Genomic DNA, 27,817 nt, shown 5'->3' with positions numbered 1-27,817 from the left:
TTAGGCTTTTAAAATCATCTAAAAATCTTTCTGTGTTTGGAAGCCTTTATATTCTTTCTGATTCTGGTTGAAATAGCTCTATAAGCAGGGAGGGGAAGCCAACAACAAAAGTGTTATTTATTATCCACAAATAAAAAGTCCAATAGTGCAACCCTCCTGACTCCTGTAAATAATATTCACTCATCCAAGGTAGGATTGTGGGATCGGGCCCACGTGTCTTAGCCTGTTTTAGAGCAAGTAAACCTCCTGCCTTGAGCTGAGTATTTCTCATTTGCTCATCTTAGAAAGAATTGGCCTTCCTTGTCTACTGACTGTATGGTGTAAGTTGTTTGGGAAATGAAGCACCCTAAAAGATTATTTCAGCAATTTAAATTGGTATTTTATAGCACTCTCCTAATTAGCAGTCATTTAAAATGGTTGAAAATTGCACTAAATTATGGGGGAAACAGCATGATTTTAAGGAAATAATATGCCGGTAAATGCCTAGCATGCCCTGGCATCTCATGTGTGGCACTCCAGATGCTCTCCCATTTGTAAATTCCACTGCTGCTTGAATCTCAGGTCAATTCTGAGGTCAGTTAGTGCTGCAGATATCATATTAATTTTCTTACAGGGAAGAAAAAATGAAGAGTTTAATAAAATAAGAAAGGAAATAGGATACAATGATACATTTAGACTCTCTTCTGGTAATAAGGTTAATTCTGTATTGGCTAGGAAAAATGAAAACTGTAAGACAGGCACCTGCAGTGAGCGTGGAGCTAATCTACTGAACCTGTAGTCACACAAATAATCAGTACTAATGTGAATATTATGGTCCCCTAAGTTGGACTACCTGCTTAAAGCTCAACTCTGCAAGGTGCTGCACTTCTCAGCTCTCATTGGCATAGGGACTACTGATGTGAGTCGATCCCTAGATGAAGTATATGGCACAGCTCAACTGACTTCAATTAAGCTACATCAAATTACACCATCTGGGTCATAGAATTGTGTGTGCGCATATATATTTTCCTCTAGAATTTCTCATTTTAATTATTCCATTTTTTAACAGGTATAAACGATTCCTGTGTTCTTCTTTTCAATTTAAAATCTATTCCAGGGGTGGCTAAACTTGCTGATCCTCCGAGCTGCACATGACAATCTTCAGAAGTTTGAGAGTCGGGGCATGCCTGCTGGGGGTTGGCGCTTTAGCCCTACAGGAGGCGCCTGCTGGGGCTCGGGGCTTCAGCCCTGTTCCTGCTGAAACTCCAAGCCCTGGCAGGCACACCCCATGAGGCTGAAACCCCTACCCCACCACCCCTCTGCAAGGCAGAGGTCCTGCGCTCCCCCCCCCAGTCTGGTAGGTGGAGAGTGGGGGGGCATAGAGGACTCCGCAAGCCACACTTTAACTGTAAAAGAGCCACATGTAGATCGCGAGCCACAGTTTGGCCACCCCATATCTATTCTTTTGCTGATCTCAAAGCCCTAAAATGCTCAGTAGAAATCCAAAACCTAATGTGTTAATGTAGTGGGATTAAGGTTTGTTCAATTTCCCCTCTCATCTCTACCCCATGACTTTGAACCCTTTTAAATATGAAAAATGCAATTGTGTATTCTCAATCCAATGGGCAACTCAGTAATTCACCTCTTTTGTCTAATAAGGAAGCAGACTGTGTAAGTCAGTCCATATGTCACCTAAGGTAACATACTTGTCCAGATTTTGTTATGCAAATTATGAACAGAAAAATATTGCTAATTTTTTTTTACTCTGGCATTTAAGATCCAAATAATGTCTGTTTCTATTTAAAGAAATACATTTGGGCACTGCCATTATTTGGTGTTCATTTGTTATCATTTCATTAACCATTTATTATTTTTTAAAGTGCCACAGAAGTGAACAGCATTATTTAGGCAGTGATAGAGGTAGCAAAATATTTTGCAAAAATTTACTAATTTCACACTTCATTATAAAATTATTTGGAAACCTTTACATCTTTTGTTTAATACAATTATTATCAATAGGTATAAAACAAGATTCCATATATGTAGCATGAAGAAAATATGATGAATACTGGATGGAAATCTTGCATTTTGCTATGTAAAACTTGTTCTCCAAGTCTGTAATATAAGAAAATAATTTTCCACTTCATTTTTAAATACATATGTTTTCAGATTAGCCTGTGATATGCTATAGAAACCCTCTCTTTTATGCTTCAAGTATCCAGCTGCCACACAATTTATATCTCTTTCCTCTCCTCTTTGTTTTTCAGCCATTTTCCCTGAATGTCAAAGCCAATTTAGTGCATTTCACTTTGCTGAATAAATCAGAGGCGAAATCCTTGCTAAAAGTGAAAATTTGATTTGCTAAAAGGAGCTTAGGGCAACTATTAATCAATATATCCAGAGTGTCAAAGCTAAGGCCATGATAGACATACATTCATTTGGAGATTGGTTGAGGCAGATAAAGGGGGACACTGGGGGGAAAAAGTGCAACAACCAGACTGTGCATGTGTTGTTGGGGGGGAGGGTTGCTTTAAAAAGGGGGAAAGGATCCTGATTCTGAGAGAAACTGATTTTACTGAAGGATTTAAGCATTTTTAAAGGCTTTGTTTTAATGAAGAGTACATAAATAAGTGGTGAGCTGAAAGTTCTTCTGTGATCTGATCAACAGAACTATGTTTTTTACAACGTTCTTTCAGTTGACAGAGAACGGATGTTAAAACCGAAAGCAGCAGGAGTTACTTGTATAAGTTTCACTGGATGTCTTCATATCAAGCTCTTTCGTGTCATATAGAATATTTATTTTATATTCAACCATAAGACTTGGAATGGATAGATGACTGGGCACGCAAGATTTTCTTTTCCTTTATTTAATGCTAGTCATAGATGTCAGAAGTGATAATATCAGAAACTGAAGTCCTGTGTTTATGCCCAGGACAGGCACAGAACACCACTAGGACAAACTTCCTCACATCCCCCATCCCAGTGTGCCTCATCCTTACCTGGAACCAATCTTCCCTGAACAGCAGACATGCTAATATTGTGTGTATCTGTTATTACACTTGGGCCTGCTCCTGTTCCCGTCAAAGTCAACGGAGGTTTTGTGGTTGATTTCAGAAGGAGTGGGAGCAGGTCCCTAGAGTTTTTTGTGCCAGATCCACAGATCTCAGATGAATGTTCCAAATACTTTTAAAATAAACATCTCGTACAAGAGAGAAAAAAGACCTTTCCATGGCTGTCATTTCTACCACTACCACTTCCCCATTTTTATTGGAAAACACTGGGTACTTTTGTTAGCGTGAGTGCCTTATAATACATCTTCTCATACAGAACCACTGGCAGTGGTGTAGGCTATCTTAGCAGCACTTCTAAAAATTTCCCCCCAATTTGCTAACACTAGTTCAGTTCCACCAGTGTTAGCAATGTTGATGTACCAAAGCAGTGTAGATGAGCTGCTGGCATTGTAAGCACAATGTTGGAGCAGGGTTACTCAGCATGGTGCTTAAAACACGGGCAGTGGCTGGCAGCCCATCCACACTAAGGCTCCAAGATTCCAATTTGCCATTTAGAGTCCTCCAAGGTGCTAAGAGAAACACTGTGGAGTGCACATATGAATGCATAATATAAGCACATATTCATATAAATGTATCTCCACAGTTATCTATAATAGTCACAGTGGAACCCTCTGATATAGTGAAATTCAGGGAGAGACAGTTCAAGGAAATCTGGGGCTCATGAGAAGCTGCTTGACTTGGATCCCCGACTGTAAGGCCCATGACTTCTCCCATGACTCAACTGCCATTTAAACTGTGGGTTGGAGGAGGAGATAAAATACCATAGGGAAATAGTTCTTATGTCCAGATCCCGTGTGCATGCTTGTGGAAGGGGGTTGGATGAGTGGAAGGAAGGAGTGGATACTGTTTTTCTGATGAACTGGAGACAAGGGGAACTTGCAAAGAGTCCAAGACAGTGCAGGGATAAAAAAAAAGATGCCCTGATTTCTCAGGAGGCTCAAGTTATTATCACTACAGAGCTGTCAGGCTGCATGAAGCAGCTCATACTCCATACCATGTAGCAGCTCATACTCCATACCATGTAGCATGAGCAGTAAACACCACATTAGCATTTCCACCTGTTTCTGAAGGTACAGGGACTCCAGAACCTGGGGATTGCTGTGCAGCTGCAACATTGGAAGTATTGCCTAAAATGGCCCTGAATTCAGCTAGTAGCACAATAGACAGTGGAAGGCCATAAACTCGACAAAACCACATGATTACATTGTGTGGGAATGGGTATGGAGTGGGTGCTCAGTGGGGCTCTGTATCCACTCCACAAAGGCCTGCAGAAAGAAGACTATGGAGACAGACTGGGAGGCTGGCCATGGTCAAAGTGCTGCAGAGAGGTTGAAGTAAAGGCAATGGAGAGGCTGAAAGGATATGCTGCCTGGAAAGTGGGAGGTGAAGTGCATACATGCAGCCCCATATAATTTTCCCACACAAAATCCCAGCCTGTCTCCGAAGTCCTTTGGGTCTATATGGAGTTAGTTCTGCATGTGCACTGGACCCTGGCTACTGTAAAACTCCATCTATTGTGAAGTAGCATGGAAGTTCAACTTTTTTCATTTTCACTTTCTATGACACAATGATTTATATATAATAAACACACACACTTTAGGGTACACACAGTATATGTGAGAGTATGTGCATAAACACATATATACACACACCTTCCACCTACATATGCACATAGGATACATTGCTGGAACACTTTAAAGTGATTATTTCCAGCTTCTTCTTTATGTCTTTACCCACATTTTTATCACACAGAGTGGCATTTCTGGAGCAGATGATGAGTAAAGGGCAGTTTAAAAATGACAACTCTACAGCGAATCATATTCTTTTCAGTTTTAGAATGTTAAACTACACCCCTGAGAGCTGCTTTGGAAAGGAAAGCTTAAATATTGTCCTCTACACAGAGTGTATTGGAACAATAATGTTTCATAAAACATTAACATTAGCACTAAGATATTCAAAACATTCTTGGATCTGCTCCAGCAAAAATCATACCCTCATGTAGTACCCCTTTTAAATACCAGGACAGTGATTATTTTTACCTATACCTATAATGGAATATTGTTAATTCCTGGCAAAATAGGAACACATTTGAAAGCAAGCAAGTTTAATTTATGAAATTGTGTAACTAGTTAATTTTTGATAGATTAGCCCAGTGTAGCCATTTCAACCAAATTTTTCATTTTAAGTGCGAAAACTTGATTTCTATGGTCTGGTTGGTGTTTTTTCATGCATGCAAATTTTTTTTAGAGAACATTTTGTCCCTTTAGCTTCCTGTTATGCACAGTTTTAAGAGCTTAATGTTTCCTGCCTCCACTTAGAATAAGAGAACATTGCACATTTTTGCTGAATGTCAATGAGACAGTTACATTACAGAAATGGTGCCCGAGTGACTCTGAAACTGTGACTAGACATCAGCAGAATCCCATCCTACACTGGAGAATAGCTTAATTAATTCAATATGCCCAAAATAAAATGGCCCCCCCAACCCAAAGCAAAGGGGAGGGCCCCAACCACAAGTAACCCATGGCGTGAAACAGCTGTCTGTTATGTAAAAAAAAATGTCTAGCACAGCTCCATAAATATATTTAGGCCGTTTATATAGGTCAACTAATGTGGGTTTTGTCTCATCAGGCAGGAGATGAAGCAGCCTCAGTGTCTCCCTAAGCACCTTCAGCATTTTGCTAACGAAGTTACAGTACATAGGAATATTTTAATCTGACAGAAAGAACAACAATAGATCTGACTGCTGGGCTGATAATCTTCTTATCACACCCTGTGAAACCTAGCTCTAATATTTGACTGAGCCTCCATTACTTGGCAACCCATTCTAAAAAGGCCAACAATAGAGAGAGAGAGAATGAAGTGGACTGTGCAAGTACCTCCATATCTACATAAAAGAGATTAGAGGCGACAGCATTCCATTTTACAGCTCAATCATATTGTGTTAGCACGCGCTTATCCGAGCGCGGATGAAATTGAAAGAGAAATAAAGAAGAGTCAGGCAGATAGGAACCAGAAAAGCGAGGCATGAGCAATTTCAAGGATATAAAAGGATGCTAATGGCGGGGCCCTGTCATTCTTAAAAAGGGCTATTAGGGCACCATCATCTGTTCTTGTGCCCTTACGCTCCTCTAACTAAAGTCAAGCATTTCTTAATACCATTGTGCTCTTTTTCTTCTTCAGATAAGACATGGTCATGTTTCATAACAACACACTTCCCATTTATTTGATTTATTAAGGTGAGTAGACTAATTCTATTTGCTGATAGAGCTTTTCCATACATATTTTTCTTTCAATATTTCCTTCTGCAGAACCGTACACTTTTTGTTCAGAAAAAGCGGCTGTAGAGAATATTCCCAATAATTCAGAAGTTCTAATGATCTGATGATAGCATAGTAATTTAATAACATTTTAAAGCAAATTTTAGGACATGACCTCCACAGAGAATGGTGTGGGTGGAGGGATCAAATGTGTACAGCACTTTACTTTCTGTAGATAACTTCAAGAAATAACCCTTCTTTATAATGGCTGGAAAATGTTTTTTTTTTCCACAATGAAGCTGTCTTTCAAAATATAAAGGTTTCCATTGAATTACAATGCATTACAGCTAAGTCTTTTAATGGTTCTAATACAACTCATATGAAAGGGCCTTTAATCATGTTACACCTGAAGAAATACGGCAATAAAGCAAGATCTGGTGTAGCCCACACAATGGGCCAAATTCACTCCCATATAGTGCCACTGCGTTCAATGGATAGCCACCACAGGTTTATTTGGCTGACTATGACTATATCACAATTCATCCCTTTGTTGCTCTTTGTTCCTTTTATGACTTGCCCCTTTTCCCAGTTCCACTGTATCCCTGCCTAGGCTAACATGTGCTGGCACAGGCAACAGCAGGGTTGCACCACTGCAGGCTTCTCTACAGTTGTTCTGTGCCAATGCCAGTCATTAGTTAAGCTCTGGCAGCCCAAGTTGAGCAGCACTCCATCACTCAAAACCAAACTAAAAACCTTCTGATCACGCTCATAACATTTGCCCTTTAGCATGTCAAGCCCTTCCTCATTTTGATTTTTGTGATCTAAAGCAGCAAGCACAGATTTTATCACTGACCTCAGGCTTAGGAAAGGATTGCCTTTGTTTACTATTTAGGTTATATTTTTTTTTACCCAAATGGGGTCAAGCAAGTAACCGTAGATAGTGCAGCTTTACCACGGCAGGTGTGGTTTTGACTTTGTCTCACAAGACAGGGCTGGCCTACTATAGAAGTTTTCCTCAGCTAGTTCAGATTGCGGGTCTTAAATTTATAATGCCAGCTTACAGTGTCCAATAGCTTTTCATGCTAACTACAGGCACTGAATTGTTTTTAAAAGATTGCTCAGTTCCTCAACTCCCCCCATACTCCAAAAGAAAGCTATGCAACATATTCACAAATCAAACTGATAAAAGATCCTGGGACAATCATCGTGGTGTGTGACTGACTTCTAGCTCCAGTGCTTTATTTCAGTTAGACTAATGTAGGTATCTTCTGAAGATGAAGCTCAAACTCACCTATTTAACTAGTTTTGACTTAATTTGGGGTGCTTTATTAGCAACCAGTGTAAGACAAAGTAGCTAGTATAATACAGAGTGATGTTTAAATTAGTTTACAATTTGCTTGGGCTCATCTAGACCTGCTCTGAACAAAGCCATTCAGAAATGTCAGCTGTGTTTCTAACCACTGTAACAAATTGTTGCCTGAACGCTGCACACCTAATGACTTCAAATTAGCTTCACTGCGATATTGCCTGACAGTTCGTTACGACTGTTAGCAACATAGCTGGCGTATCATGACCAATAAATTGGTTTCAGTGTGGGCTGGGAAAGGGACTTCCATCAATTTGATTAAAGAAATTACTGTAGCATTCAAAGCATAAAGACAAACTAGTTTAAGGAGACAGAAATAAGTGAACTGTACCAGAAAAACATTGCTCATGATCCAAAAGCTTGTTTATAAACCATTTGTGGTATAAAATTTGAACAAATAAATTTCATCTGGGCAGAATATGAAATATTTCAGCATGTGTAGGATACCGTCTCCCTACAGAAGTAAAATTATGCTTTAGAAGCATATTGATTATTAATTATTATTTATTATTTATTATCTGTACTGTGGTAGGACCAGAAGCCCAAGCAGAATTGGGGCCCCGCTGTTCCTGACATATAGAAAGACGAAAACCCAACACTTAAGCGTTGAGTCACTACCACAAGAAATGCTTAAAACAAAAGAATCTCAGGAACAAAGTAACATACTGAAATGTAGATGTTTACTATCTACTGTTCCATGTATAAATAAGATCCAGTATTCTGGCTTGCTGAATGTATATATGTAATCTATACAGTCTATTAATATTACAATAAGGGTGCCATTTCTGATGGTATTAGAAATATACATTATTTTTTAACTTTGATAAACAGAAAGTTGCCTGGACTACGCATTCACATTAAGGTGAATCAGAGAATTCCATGGGGTAAAATGAAATCTAAAAGGACATTGCTACATTGGCTATAGCAATTAAAGTACATCTGTCCTCGTTGTGAATGGTTGGTATTCTGAGGCTCCAATATGGCAATTAGCTGACTGAAATGCACAAATATCTCCAGTTATCCTGCTAGAATACTAAGATGATTATAATAAAATAAATAACATAAATAAAAAGCTAACACTTTTTTCATATGTTTCTGAAAGATGAGAGACTGACAGCCCTGGAGAGTGTATTTGTTTATTAACCCATAGTATGACCTCACTGCACATTAAGCAGGGGTGGAGGAGAGGGCGTTGTCCGGTTGCTAGAGGAAAGTGCATACCTCTTTAAGGAAGAGAGAGGCCCAGGGTGAGTTTGCAGCAGCCTCAGAGCAGTTCAGCATGGGGATACTGACACATTGCCCCAGGTGACTGGAAGAAAGGGGAGGTTACACAGGCACATGCCGGACTAGAGAAACCCGCTTTTACCTGGACCTGGCACAGCCAAACAACAGGTACAAGTGTCTCAAACACTGCATTGAAAACATGCTTCAGACCTGACCGGGAAGATCCACAAATCTTTGCTCTGAGAGATTATTTCTGCTACCCACTGTCTCTGCTGAGATTGCTAATTAGCTTTAATAATAGTATGTTATTGTGTGATGTGGACACTGGTCCATCTTGCACAGACCAAGGAAATATTGAGATATAGCATGGTTACCTGGTGCTGTACTGCTGGAATAATCTGGTCCTAAAACCAGTTTAACTCTCCCAAGGACTTTAACCCCAGATTAAGGTGATCTACCTGCTAATGTAGGTGTTCTTATACCACTTCCCCAACTCCTGCTGGCATAGCAGGGGAGAGGGATAGTGGCCAGGATTCCCCTATTTCACACTGAACTTCAGTTGCATTTTTTACCATTTTGTAGTGTTTACAGTGCAGCCTTCAGATTGCTCTAATCTGGTGCAGAGGAACTAGCCTTGTATAAAGTTTTAAAGAGCGTGCTTTAAAGTGTCTTTGAACACACATCTCTCATTAGTGCCCTGTGCAGTTCAGCTGTACCTGAGATCTGGTCCTCTTTAATAAAAAACATGTTAAAACATTCATTCACTTATACCTCCACTAATACCATTTAATAGTAAGAATAATACCATGTCCAGACCAGGATATATTGTAACCAACATTCCTGTAATGACCCTGCAGTCTTAAACATAAAACTTTATAAATGTGTCTTCCCATTTTGTCACTGTAATGTAATAACCTGTGTGTTGATTTTCAGGCAGTCATTGTTTTACAACTATATATATATGTATATATATTATGTACCTGGAATATGTTTAGCCCATCCAATGATGACCACCAATTCTCTGTCTGCCAGGTCACAAAGTGTGGTGAGCGCTTTGATGTCACTATCTGGAACAGTGGGGTCAGGCATGGCATAGATCTTCTCTGGTTCAGCAACCAGCAAATGGGAGACAATCTTGTTATCTGTAAAAATGGACCAGAATGCTACAAGATCACCAACAGTGTTACCCTATTTTTCTGACAGGTGAATTAAGTTTCACATTAGCTTAAAAACAGTGACCACATTTAACCCGTGCGGCTCTATTAACTCCACCAAGGAGTTACAGCAGAGATTGACTGGGGCCCATATAAACATTTTCAGCAAGCATGACTCATTTATTGTACGTAAATTACAAATAAAATAATATGCATGGGATGCACAAATACAATTATTACATCATAACATTTGGAATAAAATTGTCACTGACTAAACTTTTAGCTATTGAAATAAGTTTTAGGTTTTGCAAATTGAGACTTTTTCTGTTATTTATATTTTTGGATATAGTGTTTTTAAGAAGAGCTGCACATTGCCTGAATAAAAATAACACAGCCAATTAACAAATAGTTAAGTCCTTAAAATCTGAAACTTCTGTTGCCATTCTTTATCTCAGAAGTCAGAGTCAAACTGTCCTAATACATGTAATCGCAAGAGTTTCTGAGCAACTATCACCCTATATATCTTATAGTACCTATAGCCTGCTCTTTTAAAATGATAATACTAAGATTTGTGGTCCCAGGGGCTTGTATTCTAGGAACGAAATGCGACTGCCTGTATTTGTGCTACTCTGTAATGCAGAACCTCAGAATCTCACCCAAAACTAGCTTCTTTTAATTTAAACAGGAGTGAGCTGATACTCCTTTCATTTACAGATAAAATCAGGAGTAACTCCATTAAAATCAATGGAAATATACCAACGTAAAACTGGTGTAAGTGACGTCAGAATTAGGCCCTATTTGAGAAAACTCTTTTGTACACAAAAATGTTGTATTATTTTGGAATACTTTTTAATATCTGTAACATTTTCATTTATTTTATATTTATTTTGCATACAATTGAATCCTGTGATTTATATGGAGCAATCAGTTATGTTAGAATGAACAGTCAAAAAAGAAACAGCAAGAAAAACTGCATGGGCTTATTACAAGACACCCACAACTCTAGAGTATACAAGTAGCAAACACATAAAATCTGTCAGTATTACACCGTATATTGAGGCTTTAATTTGAGATGCTAAAAGAAGCCTTTTTATGAATTCTTTAGAAGCCTGATCCACCTCCCAAAGAACTCAGTAGAAAGACATCAGTGGGAGACGGATTGGGCCCTTAAGTCTTCTATACATTTCCCAATATATGCAGCCAGGTGTCCTACCTTTTAATGATAGGTACATCTTGTAGCATACCTGAAATGTATCAGCCAGACATAAAGCATATGTTCTTAGAGCCCAAACGGTAGCCCTTTAGAGGACTTAGACTAATCCTTTCAGTCTTTTGGGATAAACAGTCATGTGGCTTGACATATATAGGGTTAGATCCCGAGAAGATTGTCTAGCACCCTCATCTCCCTCTAACTGCCAAGAAAGCTGATGGAGTTGATATTTTTTCCTGCTTCAAAATGTCAGCTATAGGCCCTACTGTCCTCATAGGAAAAACTACAACTGAAATAAATGGGAGTTTGACTTGCATAGCGACTGCAGGACAGGTTCCAAGATATCTGCTACTGTCAGATTTCCCTAAATATCCTTCCTTGATTCTGATTTCTGATACTTTACCACTCTTTTGTGACACTGACTCCTTGATTCTGATCTATTTTCAGCAGTATTTTAGCGTTATTACAAATTCGTGATACATGTAAGTCCTTCATAAAATAAGTGCAAGACCCAGCTGGAAAGCATTCCATCAAGTATGTTTTATTGCAAGGGGATGGATTCATGTTTATAAGACCTATAGGAGCTAGGCCATCTAAATAATTATTTATTTCAATATTCTACTTATTATCAAACTGATTAACAGGGAATTGAATATTAATTTAAAAATGTCAGTTGATAATTTTAACGGAGAGTGGCAAATAGTTTTTCAACATAATATTCTTTATTTTTTTAATGAACAGATGCTTTATTTGGTTTTTTGATTGTTTAACTTATTAGAAAACATCATTCTTTCCAAAAATTAAAGATCACAGCATATTTTCTCAAGAATTTAACAACAAACCCATATGCAGTGAAAAGCAAAGTAACTAAATTCTATTTTTCTTACTACTTATTCGCAAAAAATGTATAAATGGACCCAGCATTCATATTGTAATGCATGAAGATGGGGACATAAACCATATATTTAAAATTATAGTATATTAGTGAACAAGAGCTCCAGATTACTAAGGTAAATGTCCACAAATTCAGTTTTTCTCAGTTCAGACTCACACAAGGAACAGACTGGAAATCTCCTTTTTTAAAATAACAGCATCTTCATCAAATGTTTGCTTCTTGCAGATGATTCAAGAATAGTGTACATTTTCATTTCTGCTTCACAAAATCTCCACTTTCATTATTCTGACAACACAACAAGACCTGAAGGCAGGCCACTAGATTCTGTAGATAAGAAAAGAAATGCAAAAAAGAACAGAAAGAGGTCTGTCTAAAAGAGACCTCCTAATCCCTGTTATTTCACTACAGAGAAAAAGGCTACATGTACTGAAGCATGGTTTAGTACAAGGCATAGGGAAATTCTGAATGTTCTCAGAAATCCCCATCACGCAGGAAATTGAATAGCCATGAGCACTGTTTCTAGGTAAATCTTATTTAACGTTTCCCTAATTAGAATCAATAGAACCCAATTTTCATTCCTGTGCCTTTGTTATGCACAAACTATCAGCCAGGGTCCAGAAAATCTCCCAGGCTACTTCCTTAATAAAACCGATTCAACTGTTCCCTGACACTTATCTGACAGGATCCAAAAATTAAGTTTTGTAAGTGTTTGTTACAAAAATGTTTGTAATTGGGTGAACTAAGGAAAATTAACAGAAGCCTTTAGATAATAATGATTAATAAGGAGATTAGTTTATCTCAGACAAATGGAGTTTACTAAAATTGGTGGTTATCTTCTTAAAGGTGTTGTAATACACTACTTCCCAATAATCTCAGGTTTACACACAGTTTCTTGGATGCTTCAGCACAATAGTGTTAACCTATGCCTATATTAAAGGACTGGAATATTTTTTCTATGTTAGGAGGCTATCAACATTTCAGCTCAATGACAACGTAAAATAAATGAAAAAACTGGCAATCTGTGCATCCAGCAAAACTAAACCTCTAATGAAATTAAGCCTTAGAGTTTATTAAATTTTATTGTATTATCAGAAAGTTTTTATTATAATGTGAAAAATCTGCTTAATGCAGCCCTAGATTGTATTTACAGAATGGTGGAACAGCTTATGCAGGCTGAGAAGAAGATGCCAGATTGGACAATTGAAGGTATAATCAGCATAATGTTTTTTGGAAAGGCAAAAGGAAACTATGCCATATGTTCACTTAAGCCTTAATTTTATGTAAAACTGGTTGTTTTTCCTTTGACGTAGCTAAAATGCCCTTTCGCTTACAGTTCAAAGCCTGTTTATTTGCTCTACAGATCCCCATATGCTCATGTGTATTGTACGCAGCAGTGTCCCCTACTGGGGAACACGGGATGAAATCAACACTGTTTTCTACACAGCTAGGTAGTGTCACGGGCACAAAACCTCCATGCTTCTTTTATTTTTCCCTAAATCGGAGGAGGTGGGAAGGCTTGTCCCGCTTTGATAGCAAAATAGCCTTCTTGACAGTGACAACTGTGTATGGGAATTCTGTGTATGGAAGAGTTCACAAGCACTTGGTAGGAAATTCATACCTTTGTAGGCTAATTCTGTAGTCTCTTGCACTAGAGATATAATGCAATTAAATTTACTTCATGGAATTAGTACAGTTGCTGCTTGAGTTTGTACACGCTGCAGAGCAAAACCTCCAACTATGTTTTGTTAATCGCAAAGAGCATGGAACTTGTATTTTAGCAAAGGGATGATCAGCTCTCTCTCTCTCTTTTTTTAATTTTTTTTCCCAAGGACATTTTTTAAAAAAGACATAATGCCCATAAGGGCATCAGAGATAGAACTACCAACCTATGCTTGTTATTAGTGTAGCACATTCCTCTTTTCATCTAATGTTAGCTAGTGTGTTAACCTTCTATAGCTATAAATTAATGAGGCTCCTAATGTATTTTCATTGGGAGGTTGAGCAGTCAAACTCATTTAGTTAGTGAAAACTACAAAAATCACTTTCTTGTGAAATCTGAAACTAGAAGCTCCAATGAACTAATGATCACAGTATGAACCGTTTTATGTACCAATGAAAATAAATATAACCTGTAAATGAAAAATGTGCACTGCATAAACCATGCATTAATATGCTTCCACCTGTAAAAAGCTTCATCTGACAGTCTGAGAAAAGATGAAGATAACTAATAAGATTTTTTTTAAATGCTCATGTTAACTGCATAACATATAGCGCTTACTGTAGCTTTTTAGGGACAAATTCTTGTCCTAAAGAAGTCCATGGAAGCTTTAAATGGGTCCATGAGTTATTGATGTTTTGGAGGCAGAGAAAAAGCTGATACATCTGATGTACTTACATGGCTTTTTGGCTGGCTGAACTAGCTGAGGGTTCAGGTATGGGCTATTCTCGGCATCTATTCTGCGCTTGTACTTCTGGCGACCTCCACGTACTCTGTCTAGGCGGACCCCTAAAATGGGAAAAATAAACACACACTTATTTAATACTTTCCATGTGATGCACTTCACATGACAATCTTCTACCTAGCGCTTTGACAGATTTCTGTAGCATAGTCAATGCAAATTTCTTTTCTCACAACCATAATTATTAAAAGCAACAGAAAAAGATATAAATACTCATAAGTACTTGCAACCTATTTATATTTTCATACAAACAAGATAAAAGTTTAGACTATAATTTCTTGTTGAGAAGATCATTTTAAAATATTTCAATTATTTTCATAACATCTTGCTACTAACATGCTAAAAGCTCCTGAGACTGGGGTTTGGCCTAGAGCTCCTTCAACTGGGGAGACTCTGAGCTGAACAGTCCTCTTTAGTAGAAGCTTTGTCAACCTCTATATGTGGTTATAAGCGTAAATAGATTTACTAGGCTACTGTTATGAAGCAAAGGACCATGAAGAATGAGAACTTCAGAAACAATTAACACTGAATCCTGTTGTGATAGTAGAGCTGTATTTAATTAAGATAGTCTAGAGAATTGACTGCAGTAACTGTAGAGTAACCTCTCGAAGTACTATAGGGATACAAACATGGTTTAAAATCCTTCTGAAATGACTCAATAGTAGGGGTTACGTTGGGGTTGCAAAGGACGGAGAGCTGCATTCATCTGGATATCAGTAAAGCCAAATCAGCATTTGCATTCTGCTGTCACATTATATATGGCTTAAGTAGTACATTTGTGTTACCTGAGATGTCTAGGCACGGGATTTATATGAACTGAACTTCCTGAAACAAGCTGGAGCTGCTCTAGCAAAAAAAAAAAAAAAAAAAAAAAGAGGCGGCATTCATAAAGCAACAAATTATTTTTATTTCATTCTGAATCATCTAGACAGATTCCAGGCAGCCAGAAAAAGTGCCAGTATAACCCTTTAAGTAGGGAACCTCAGCCAGTAAGTAAGGCAACAAGAAAACCAGCGCCAAGCACAAAATTTGTGCCTGCCCTGATGACACGGATTTAACTACTGAAGAACTCAACATGTGACAATGTCCTCACTGCACACTTCTCTTTTCATTATCTGATTAATTATTCCTCTCTCTTCCCTGTGTTTTCACTCCCACGATCGTCATATGCTGCTTCTCCGCATCCTTCCTTCTTCATCTTTCCTTCTTTCCAGAGCTGGCTTGAACTCAGAAAAATCTACAAATGATGGGAGCTCCAGTTTGTGAAAGCCCCTTCTGTAGGGCCAGTCCTCTACTTAACATGGGATGTTGGGATCTGCTGCTGTCTGGGGCCACTTTTGGCAGGGCTAGAAAAGCAAGGATCAGTGTGCTGTCTATGGACATGCTTTGGTGAAAAAAAAAAGCTAACTGCAAGGGACGATCTATCACTCCTTTTCCCAACCAAAACAGGAGAGAGACTAAATGGATTTTGGTGAAAGAAGAATATTTTGATGCAGGGTCAAAAATCCCACAGCCAGCTCTTCTCTCTTTTACATTTCTTCTGGCCATTTGTCCCTCTCTTTCCTTTCTGTTATTCACACGCTTAGGTGCTCGACACACTAGTTGCTGAGGATCGGAAGAAGTTAAGTGAAGGGTTCAATCCTGCAAACTTTTACTCACACAAGTAGACGCCTTACTTGATCATCCCATTGACTTCAATACTATTGTGAGTAAAGGTTACGAGCATGAGAAAAGATTTGTATTAAAATCAGGCCCTAAGTCAGTAACTACAATACACAATCTACAATTCTATGCAAGAGTTCTCCATGCTCTTTGCTAATCATGAGACTGTGTAGTGATCTCCAGGCCTGGACAGTGTTGCATGAGATCATATGGTTTTAACTGAAACTGTACATTCGTTTACTTAAACACAGGGAGCACATTTTTGATTAATTACAGATCTAATCTATATACATTTATAAATTACACTATATAAATCATAAAATAAAGCAATCATGTACCCACAGAGGTCAAAGCATGATTATGAATGAAATCTCTATGTATTTATGTACCTATGTATTTACAGTGTGTTCATATATCCTTATCATAAACATATTTGTGTGTATGTGTGTATATATATTACACACAAGACCAAATTCTGATCGCAGTTATATGGTATAAATCCAGAGTAATTTCACCAGGAACAGAATTAGATTAACACAACATGTGTATGCTTATCTGTAAATTCAAGTTAAGCATATACATTCATTAGCACAAGTTATTACAGTTTATTAGACAGAGAATTTTAAATTAATGGTTAATAAATGTTCATAAGCACCCCAAGGAGCTTGATCTCCACCTAGGAAAACTGACATTCAAGAAACTATACTGCCAGAAAATACATTAAAAAGTCCATGGCTTGTTGGTTGAACATTCAGAAAAAGGCAGAGGATTAAAGCAAGCCACATATGAGATTGGTGGAATTATAAAAAGACTGCCCAGCATGTTAAGAAAAATAGATAGAAAATGAATTCTGCATAATTCAGGTGTCATCCTTCTTTCTGCTTGGGAGGAGATTTCATAGAGATAAAAGACGGATTGCATCGGACAGAAGTATGTTTAATCAAAAAGTAATGGAACTGAAGATTAAATTAAAATAATAGAAATCTACCAAGAAGAACAATTTTTCCTCCCTTGCATTTGCACAGATACACATTGTCTGGCTATATCGAAAGAAGGAGACATTTGACATGGGTTTAATTAGGCCGCAACTTTATTATTAGATGTCTGGGACTACCCGACAGATAAAAGTGTATAGTGCAGGTAACCCACTGTTTATTCCGTAATTACCCAGGTGGCTTTTACCAGTTCACTCTCTTTTTCCATCCAGGTGCCTCCAGCAAATCCATTGCCGGGACCTTACCATCCACCCTTCTTGTAGGAGGGTTAAGGTGGGCTATAATAATGGGGGATTGGCTCCCTGCCGTACCAATCATAGGAGTCCCCAACCACCCCCTGTTTGTTCCTTTAACGAACACCGCCTTTTAAGTCCTTTTCCAAGCCATTTATCCAGTCACTGTATACATTTCCTATGGGGTACCTGCACTGGACATCCGCACACTGAAATAATGAGTTGTGACATATGGCCTACCGCCCTTCATGCCGTGCATGAACAGAGCCCTTCCTGAACCCGCTGTGGGGAAGGTGAACCCCCCGCACTGCACCCAAGTCAATATGGTGGCAAAGGAAAAATTCCTTCCCAGCCCTCCTAACAAAAAAGGGGCGGCTAGCATAATGCCCACAGCAGGTCTTGACCAAACCTGGTATTTTCCCGCATAAAGAGGAGGGAGAGTGGGTCCTGCTTCAGATGGTTCTGGGTAAAAGGGACGCTTCAGCCCAGAGCTGCCCCTTTTAAACCCTGCATTCCTAGGGGATGGGTCAGTGACCATGTTGTCCCCTTTTGCAACAGTTTTTCATCTCCTCCCCGCCATAAAGCGTTGTTCCCATTCGGCCAGCCAGCCAGCCAGGCCCCCCTCCACTTAAAGGGGCAGGGCGGTCATTGAAACCGCTCATATGTTCAATGGGAAGGAAATACAGACAAGTATCAATGTGGTAAAATCATACATAGAAATATATATTCACTCACACATGCATTTAGACATCCGTATATACACAACTTTTACAAACAACAACATACATGTGAGCATTATAATTCTTAATGTCTTAGGGAAATGTATTGCTGAACAACAACAATTTAAAATGACATACTTTTGTAACATAACTATTTCTAACTTTAGTGTAAAAATACTTTTTAATTCCCCCCCACCCCCGATGTTAGATTTTAACATACCATTATATCAATGGAAAAGCAAATTGGGGTTCTATGGACCTTTTACTAGTATAGACATAGAATTTACCATTATGCTTCCTTAATTTTTTGCTTAATCCTAACAGCAAATAACTATATTAGAACCACATTTTGATACTCTTACTCACATTGGGGATCTTACTAAGCAATGGGAATCTTATAAGGACTACTTGCAAAGTAATTTGTTACTCAAAGGTGAGAAAGCATATCAGAGTCTGATCCTTTGTGAAAAGTGGTTTGTTTGGGTTTTTTTGTGGTGAATGGGAATCCACTAGTTGGAGAGGTTTATTTTGTGTATATATATTCTCCCCCAATTCCCGACCTGTAAACCATGGCAATTGTGAGAGTTGTCACAACAGAAAAAGTATATTTGCCAGTTTGGGACATTATAACTAACTATACACTCCTCTATGTGTTCGCCTGCTCTACTTTGCCTATCCAAAACAAACAAACAAACAATTACAATGCACGAAGTTGCTTTTAAAAGGCTCAGTTTCGGGGAATAATATTAACACCTGATATCCTGGTCATAAAGTTAATTAGTGCAAGCAAACCCAGTATGTTTATAATATTAACAGAGACCCTGCGGCACACATTTAGAGTACAGAGGGAATAAGTAGACCTTTGTTCTAACCCTAACTGTGCAAGTGTGTCTTTGGCAACTCCATCTGTCATTGCATCAGTTTCCCTATCCATAAAATGAAAATAATGGTACTTAGCCCACCTCATTAAAGTGATCTGCGATTTTCAATGAAAAGCCTTCTATTATTACAGTACTCTGAGGCCACTGGTATAAATGGGTATAGCTTCACCTAAACCAAGTGAACTCACATCAGCAAAGGATCTGGCCCCTAATGTACCCTAATGTCAGCTTTCGTCTTGAAATCCTTAAACAGGAAATATCCCAGTGATGTCAATGAGAATTCTATCTCAGTATGGACTAAAGGAATGGGCCAATTACCAATTAAAACATGATTTCAGCAGTCAACACTAAAGCAACTAACAGAACACTCCACTTTGCCTCTAATTACAAACACTAAATCACCTGTTAGAGCAGGAAGGGAAATCACACACATAGACATGATTTACAAAACTCAGATGGTAAGGATTAGTCACAGGCTAGAATATATGGAGAGACAGAAAAATGCATGCAGTAACTAAACTTTTTTTAAGAGGTAGCTACACAATCCAACATGGCATAAGGGTTTCTTCAGCTGACCTTACAGAAAGAATAGTCTGGTGCCTAAGGCACTGGACTAGGACTCTCTGGAACTGGGTTCAATTCCTGATCCTATCATAAACTTCCTGTGTGATTTTAAACCAATTCTTTACCAACTCAAGTAATAATGAAACAGGGCACTATTATTCTGAAATAAAGAATGTCCACACACAGAGGTGCTCTGAGTTACAACCAATTTAGTTATTTCAGTTCCAGTTTCTGTGCAGACAAAGCATACTCTATTTTTGCATTCCTGCTTTGTCTCCATCAATCCAATCCCGTATTTATACGTACCACCAGGTATTGTTATTTATTATTTGTATTACCATAGCACCTAGGAGCCCTCGTTATGGACCAGGATGCTATTGTGCCAGGTGCTGAACAAACACAGAACAAAAAGACAATCCCTGCCCAAAAGTTCCCTTTATTCAAACCCTAATGTGGGGGTCATCCTTGACTACTCCCTCTCTCTTGCCCACATGTCCAGGCCATGTCCAAAGTACACCATTTATCCTGCTAACATTTCTAAAACCTAACCTTTGCTTTCTTTGCACATCGTTAAACCCTTGCCCAGGCTCTCATCTAAACTTCATCCTCTCTGGTCTCCCCAGCACTCATATACCCCCTTCCAGTCCATGTGAGATACAGCTCTCAAGGTCTTCTTCCTCATCCATCCATTGACTATATCATGCAATTCTTTAAACCCCTCCACTGGCTCAAGTTTAAGCAGTGCTTAATTCATAATGAAAGAGGTGCCGGGGCTCAAGCAATTTTTGTACTTTCATAACTGACATGACAAGCCCAGAAATGCTGGGGCTCAGGCCTGGAAAGCCCTGGCACACATTAAGAACCGAGTTTAAGCTATTTGTGACCTTGTTCCTCCTACCCTCCTTAACACTTCTGTGTCTTTATCATGTTGCCTGCCACCATCCCCTCCATTCTACTAATGATGTCAGCCTCGAATGCCCCCTTGTTCACTTCTCCCACAAACATCTTTGTGCTTCTTTGCATGGTGCCCTTTATGCCCAGAACACAGTTCCTGAACTGATCTGCAATGCCCCTATCCTCTACTTGAAACCCTCCTCAAGTATCCTGATTGCCTACAAGAAAATTGCCAACTAACAATAGTTGAGATACAGACTTTTATTTTGTTTAAAGTAGATTTTATCCCTCTCCCCCACTTCTTTAAGTTGCATGTCTTCAACTTTGAATGCTTTGGGGTCAGGTCTGCTTCTGATCTGAAAAACTCCTAGCATGCAGTGGGTGCTACTGGAATTAATTTAAATAATAACTTACACTAGAGTAAATCAAAATGAACTCCCCTGATGTCAATGGAGTTACTGCAGTGAAGAATAGGTGGGAGATCAGAATCAAACCCTTCATTTTAACTTCCTTAGGGATGTTTTGGATTTCATTTGTGCTTCCTCTATAACTCCCCTACAGTAGCCGTGAGAATTGTGGCCATCAGGATTCTGTTCCACACCAATGTCTTCTTGGCAGGCTCTCCCTTCAATGATGTGCTCAAGATGTGCAACAGAAGTTGCTGTATTCTGTGGCCTCTTCCACCACAGTGTGGATAAGAAATTGGATTAGTTCCACTTATACAAGTGATGCTTGTAAGACTTGCAAAATTGTTTTAGATTGTGCAGTGAGACTAACAAGAGAGGAAACTGAAGGAACAACAACTCACTCAGCATCAGAAAGAGCACCAGAACCAGCATTAGAGGCAAAAGCCAGATTAGCAGTATCAGAAACTGCAGAAGGAATTTTAGTGGCAGACTCTGATGCAGTTCTCCTTCGGGACAACATTCTGATAGGGTGTTCCAATTCAACCTGGACGTGCGGTGCTTATTTATAAGGTTGCTGAATAAAGTTGAGTGAATATTATGTACATTGAGTTGTGCATTTATTTGCCAAAATGAGTAAAAATTTATTTTTTCCTCCATAACTATAGACAGAAAGATGATAAAGTGTGCAACAACACTTAGATTAAGACAGGTCAATAATTTCTATATTTTAGGATTAGAATAGTATGAGGCCGGTTAATCCTGAAATCAAAATGATTTGCAGTGGAAAAACATGCACGATATACTAGAAATGTGCAGTAAATAACACAGCATGAAGAAAAAGGATAACATGAGCTATCTTTATGTGCTAGTGCTGTACATTTGGTGTATGTGCTGCATTGCACGGATGCCAATTTGTGAGTGTTTGAAATCATTTGGTATCATATTTGGAAGGATGTGAGGTAAAACTAAAAACACACCCAGAGATGCAAAGTGCATGGCCATAAGGCGTTGATTTTTATTTTTATTTTTTGAAAACTGAGTCCTAAGTCATCAAAGAAATAGATTTTGCCTGGGATCTGTCTGAGAGGAGGTACGCTAAAGGCTGCATTAGGGAGGCTGTGTTGGTGAGTATCTGAGTGTCTGTTGTGGGGACAGTTTGACCGTGTGCTTGATTGGTTGTTTGAAAAGTGTGAATTGGGAGTGCTTTGTTCCAGGTGAGCCTTGAGTGGGTCTGACTGTTATAAAAAGCCAGTCAGCTCCGAACCAGCTGAGCGGCGAACAGCAGAGAGGCTAGCAGAGGGAGATTGCCTGGGGAGAGCCCACTGAGGCTTACATCTTGCCGGCTTCTCTGAGTAGTCACTACAACTCCTGAGGAAGCTCGTAGAAGGAAGGTAATATGGATGGGGAGTGTTCAGCTGTTGTGACCTGTACTGGATGTGCCATGTTTGTCTTTCTTCCACAGGACAGAAGCGACTCTGTCTGTACAAAGTGCAAGCTGGTCTCCATATTGGAAGAGAAGGTTCAAGGTCTGAAGAAACAAGCATCAACCCTGTGTTGCATAAGAGAAACTGAAGACTTCCCGGACAGACGTCAGGATATGCTTCTATGGACACAATGTTCTGAAGATTCAGAGCAGGCTGCGCAGCGGGGACAGGAGGACGGTGAAGAAATTTGGCAGCATGTGACCTCCAGAAGAAGGAAGGGGAGCGTCCATGTACCAGCAATGCAGATACTGGTAAGCAACCGTTTTCATGTTCTCTCCACAGGTACTAATGTGGAGAGTAGACTAGATGATACATCTGAGGGAAGGGAACAGAAGGAGACTCCGCCGATTGGAAGGCATGAGATGCACTGTCCTAGGGATGGGGGTTCCATGACCACCGCTCCCAAGAGAAGGAGGCGGGTGGTGGTGTTTGGGGACTCTCTCCTCAGGGGGACCGAGTCATCTATCTGCTGCCCCGACCGGGAAAACCGAGAAGTCTGCTGCTTGCCAGGAGCTAGGATTCACAATGTGACGGAGAGACTGCCGAGACTCATCAAGCCCTCGGATCGCTACCCCTTCCTGCTTCTACACGTGGGCACCAATGATACTGCCAAGAATGACCTTGAGCAGATCACTGCGGACTACGCGGCTCTGGGAAGAAGGATAAAGGAGTTTGAGGCACAAGTGGTGTTCTCGTCCATTCTCCCCGTGGAGGGAAAAGGCCTGGGTAGAGACTGTCGAATCGTGGAAGTCAACAAATGGCTACGCAGGTGATGTCGGAGAGAAGGCTTTGGATTGTTTGACCATGGGATAGTGTTCCAAGAAGGAGGAGTGCTAGGCAGAGACGGGCTCCACCTAACAAAGAGAGGGAAGAGCATCTTCGCAAGCAGGCTGGCTAACCTAGTGAGGAGGGCTTTAAACTAGGTTCACCAGGGGAAGGAGACCAAAGCCCTGAGGTAAGTGGGAAAGTGGGATACCGGGAGGAAGCACGAGCAGGAGAGCACGAGAGGGGAGGGCTCCTGCCTCATACTAAGAAAGCAGGACAAACAGCAAGTTATCTCAAGAGCCTATATACAAATGAAAGAAGCCTGGGAAACAAGCAGGGAGAACTGGAAGTCCTGGCACAGTCAAGGAATTATGATGTGATTGGAATAACAGAGACTTGGTGGGATAACTCACATGACTGGAGTACTGTCATGGATGGATATAAACTGTTCAGGAAGGACAGGCAGGGCAGAAAAGGTGGGGGAGTTGCATTGTATATAAGGGGGCAGTATGACTGCTCAGAGCTTTGGTATGAAACTGCAGAAAAACCTGAGAGTCTCTGGATTAAGTTTAGAAGTGTGAGCAACAAGGGTGATGTCGTGGTGGGAGTCTGCTATAGACCACCGGACCAGGGGGATGAGGTGGACGAGGCTTTCTTCCAGCAACTAACGGAAGTTACTAGATCGCAGGCCCTGGTTCTCATGGGAAACTTCAATCACCCTGATATCTGCTGGGAGAGCAATACAGCGGTGCACAGACAATCCAGGAAGTTTTTGGAAAGTGTAGGGGACAATTTCCTGGTGCAAGTGCTGGAGGAACCAACTAGGGGCGGAGCTCTTCTTGACCTGCTGCTCACAAACCGGGAAGAATTAGTAGGGGAAGCAAAAGTGGATGGGAACCTGGGAGGCAGTGACCATGAGATAGTCGAGTTCAGGATCCTGACACAAGGAAGAAAGGAGAGCGGCAGAATACGGACCCTGGACTTCAGAAAAGCAGACCTGGACAACCTCAGGGAACTGAAGCCTTGTGCCACCCCTTATATCGGAGCTTCTCTGCACGGCTGGACAGGGAAGGGAGTAAATCTCCTGCAGGGGCTGGGAGAAGGTGACATCACTCCCTCTGCTTCCAGCACCACCTGCGAGCCCCAGCCCCACCTGAGCTTGGGGCGGCAAATGTTTTGCTTGGGGTGGCAAAAAACCTAGAGCCGGCCCAGCTGGGGGAGGCTGACTCTCAGCCCCGCCCTTCCGCCCGAGGCTCACCGCTTCGCCCGAGGCCTGGCCCCCCGAACTGGTCAGACTTTTAAGTTACATTCACCCCTGGTCAGGACCCAAAAGATATTTGCTAATTTGTCTAGGGGATGGAATTTACAAGAGACATCCTTGTAACATTCTAGTTTGGGAATATAGCATATCTAATGATTAGAGCAGCTGGCTCAGAGTCAGTAGTCTTATGTTCTCTATTTTACAATGCAACAAACTTACTTGATAATTGTGGGCAAGTCACTTAATTTATCTACGCCTTGTTTTCCCTGCCTTAAAATGAGGATAATAATCCTTCCTCCTTCTTTGTAAGAAGTTTTAACTTTACATGCAGCAATCGTCATGTGGAATTTGTGTACACTAGTCTTTGTGCATAAAACAAAATAACGTTTATGCATAAAACCCACTTAAATTCAATCTTCCCATGTAAATGAGGTTTTGTGCAAATATTTTCCATTATTTCTGTGCAAGTGATTGCCAGTGACTAGTAGCCTCTACAGAAATGGTGCCATATTTTATAACATGGCCCAGAATGTCTCCCAAGTGAACTGTTGTTTTACATTTAAAAAAAATAAATAAATGGCTTCATATGAAACACAGTACCCTAATCTGTGACACCTCCAAGTACAAATTAGGTCATATGCAACAGGTGACAACTTTTAATTGAATGTCTTCTGTCTGCAATTCTGACAAAAGGTGAATGGAAATAAATGAGTCTGGCAAGACAGCCCTGAGCCTTACAATACCCAATATCTCATTATTTTTAAACAGCTATCTATAAACTGATGGTGACAAGCCTTGAACCTTTTATTTCTGCTCAAGATGAGGCGAATGTGCAAAGAAAAAAAACAGAAAAAAAAAAACCAACCCAGGGCATCTAAAATGTTGCATTAAACATTCAATACTCATCATTTTCACCTCCCCAACTTAATTAAAGGAAACTGTCTTTTCAAACAGGCACTTTTTCTAAATGTATTTCTTATCCAGAGATTCAAACTGCATGCACCAAACACTGGGTACCTTACTTCGATCTTTCACCAATTTGACACCAGTAGAAATTCCCTAGAATTATGCCAAATTTATTCTGACATTAGGGAGATCAGAAATAAGCTATTAAGGAAGGGCCAAACAATGTTTATACCTTTTATTACACTGTTAAAAACAATGAAAGGGGTTGTGTTTCAGCAAAGATGGAACTTTTGCAATTTGTGCAAAAAAGGAAGCTAAAAGCAAAAGCACATAAACTGCAAAACTATTATGTGATTGGTTATGAAATAATAATCACCAGCACCAAATATGCCCTCTTTCTAAATTAGCATATTGAGTACATTTATGAATAACATGAAAAGTGTTAATTTCACAGTTAAATGCCATATATGTGTGCATATATATCTTTACCATATTATATATACACATTATGTTTTTATTATACATATGACCTCAAGGGACAATACTGAGTCTAATAAAACACAAGGGCAATTTATCCCAAAATACTAACAATTCTTAGTTAAAACTATTTAAATATGAAATCAAACATGCAGGCTTTCAAGTTCCTGAATTCAAAATTAAGACCATTTTAATGAGAGAGAACTTTCTAGAGTGTTGTGGCACCAATGGATAAAAACACTTGCAACCACTATTCTAAGGTGATAAGCATGGGGAGAGAATCAGCTACCTTGCGATCCAAGCAATGGACATGGAATACAAGGAGACAAGAAGGTCAAAAAAGGAAGCTGGAGCAAAGCCAAATCAATGCTTGAAAGTCACAAGCAAGCTTTTATTCTAGATCACACCAGCACAGCTTATAAAGAATTCAAGAAAGATGCTAGTGAAAGTCACAAGCAAGCTTTTATTCTAGATCACACCAGCACAGCTTATAAAGAATTCAAGAAAGATGCTAGTGACAACTCTAATAGGAAAGAAGTCTAACTGTTAAGTTCTGGACCATTTGCTGGCAACTCTCAAGAGATACCGGAAGATCGAAATGAAATGCATTACAGTAATCCGACTGTGAAGTATTGATACCATGAATCAGGATCTCAGTATCCCTTTCAGAAATAATAACATGCAATTTAGCAATATTTCAATTGGTGACTTGGGAGCAGTTGGTTTCAAAAATTAATTCGGGATCCAGAAGTCGCAGCAAAGTCCCAAATATTATAAACTGAAAGAGCTATGTAAAGTGATAATCTCAGTATTGCTGAGACTGAGAAGAACCTTGCTTAGAATTACGACTTGTACCCAGAAGAAGTTATTTCTTTTTCCTGGAACAGAGCTGGAGTAAATTAAAGGAATACCATAAAAAATTTAGGCCCCTAAATAGATGCATTATTCAATATACCCCATAGGATTAAAAACATGAGCTGTTTACACCAACAACCCCAGACAAAATGATCCTTCCTTATTTTTTTAAATCTTCTTTTATGTTTATGTAAATGCCTTTTCTTTTTAGGTTTTTAGGACCAAATTCTTATCATCTTCATCAAGGACAGTTCAATGGGACTACTTGGAAAAATAAAGTGAGCAGAATACGATTCTAAAGATTTAGGACTTAATTCTCAATTTACACTCATCTGGCACTGTAAAAGGGAATACTACATTTATGCCCGATTAAAGGCTCCTTTACCCTGCCAGATAAGTTTAAATTGGCCTTCATTGAAATACTATGGGCTTGATTCTCACTTACAACTGTTTTAAGTCTCTTAATTGGAAATATAGTTTTCATCTGTTTTTCATTTTAAGATCACTCTTAATAGTGCTGACTAACTCTTAATTCTTTCATTCCTTGAGCTTCCCTGGATTGCAAAGAGGTTTCTAAGCTTCTTGTTGACACAAAATGAGATACTAATTTTGGAACAAGTCAACAAATTATAGTTTTAATTATAGTTTTCAATGAAGTGTATGATGGGATAGATTTTTAATTACCAAGCCATATTGCTATTAAACAATTATTTCCCATATACTCAATACATTTACAAACCATACTTCTGTTGCTGCAGCACTATATAATTATTCCCTCATTCTGTCACTGTTCATGAACCAGGCCATACATTGTGGAACCTCCCCAACTTTGCACTTCAGTCCTCAAGGATACACCAACTTCTTGTTACAGTCCTGAAATCCACTTTCCACTCCCCATTTTTAGGGCCCTACAAAGTCCAGCTCCTGCTGCCCCGAGAAATAATAAACCAGGAAGCTTAACCCACGTCTTCCCACTAATGCATTTTCTAATGTCAGAGTTGTGTTTAATCACAGTCTATGTTCTCAAAAAGAAAAGGAGTACTTGTGGCACCTTAGAGACTAACCAATTTATTTGAGCATGAGCTTTCGTGAGCTA

At 39.4% G+C, this 27,817-nt stretch overlaps 1 protein-coding gene across 7 annotated transcripts in view; it reads right to left on the bottom strand.

Moving 5' to 3' along the window:
* The window catches only part of ESRRG (estrogen related receptor gamma), a 476,445-nt gene that overhangs the window by 49,242 nt on the left and 399,386 nt on the right, over nt 1-27,817 (bottom strand). For all 7 annotated transcript variants that reach the window (XM_074949251.1, XM_074949253.1, XM_074949252.1 and 4 more), the window contains 2 exons: nt 14,555-14,665; nt 9,881-10,042 (listed from right to left, as the gene is read on the bottom strand). In XM_074949251.1, the coding sequence (XP_074805352.1) occupies nt 9,881-10,042; nt 14,555-14,665 (273 nt within the window). The remainder of the gene's footprint in view (nt 1-9,880; nt 10,043-14,554; nt 14,666-27,817) is intronic.

This window comes from Natator depressus, chromosome 3 (genome assembly GCF_965152275.1).
Source record: "Natator depressus isolate rNatDep1 chromosome 3, rNatDep2.hap1, whole genome shotgun sequence".
Lineage (NCBI taxonomy): Eukaryota > Metazoa > Chordata > Testudines > Cheloniidae > Natator > Natator depressus.
Note: the sequence above shows the minus strand (reverse complement) of the source record. Positions and strands in the feature narration are given on the sequence as shown.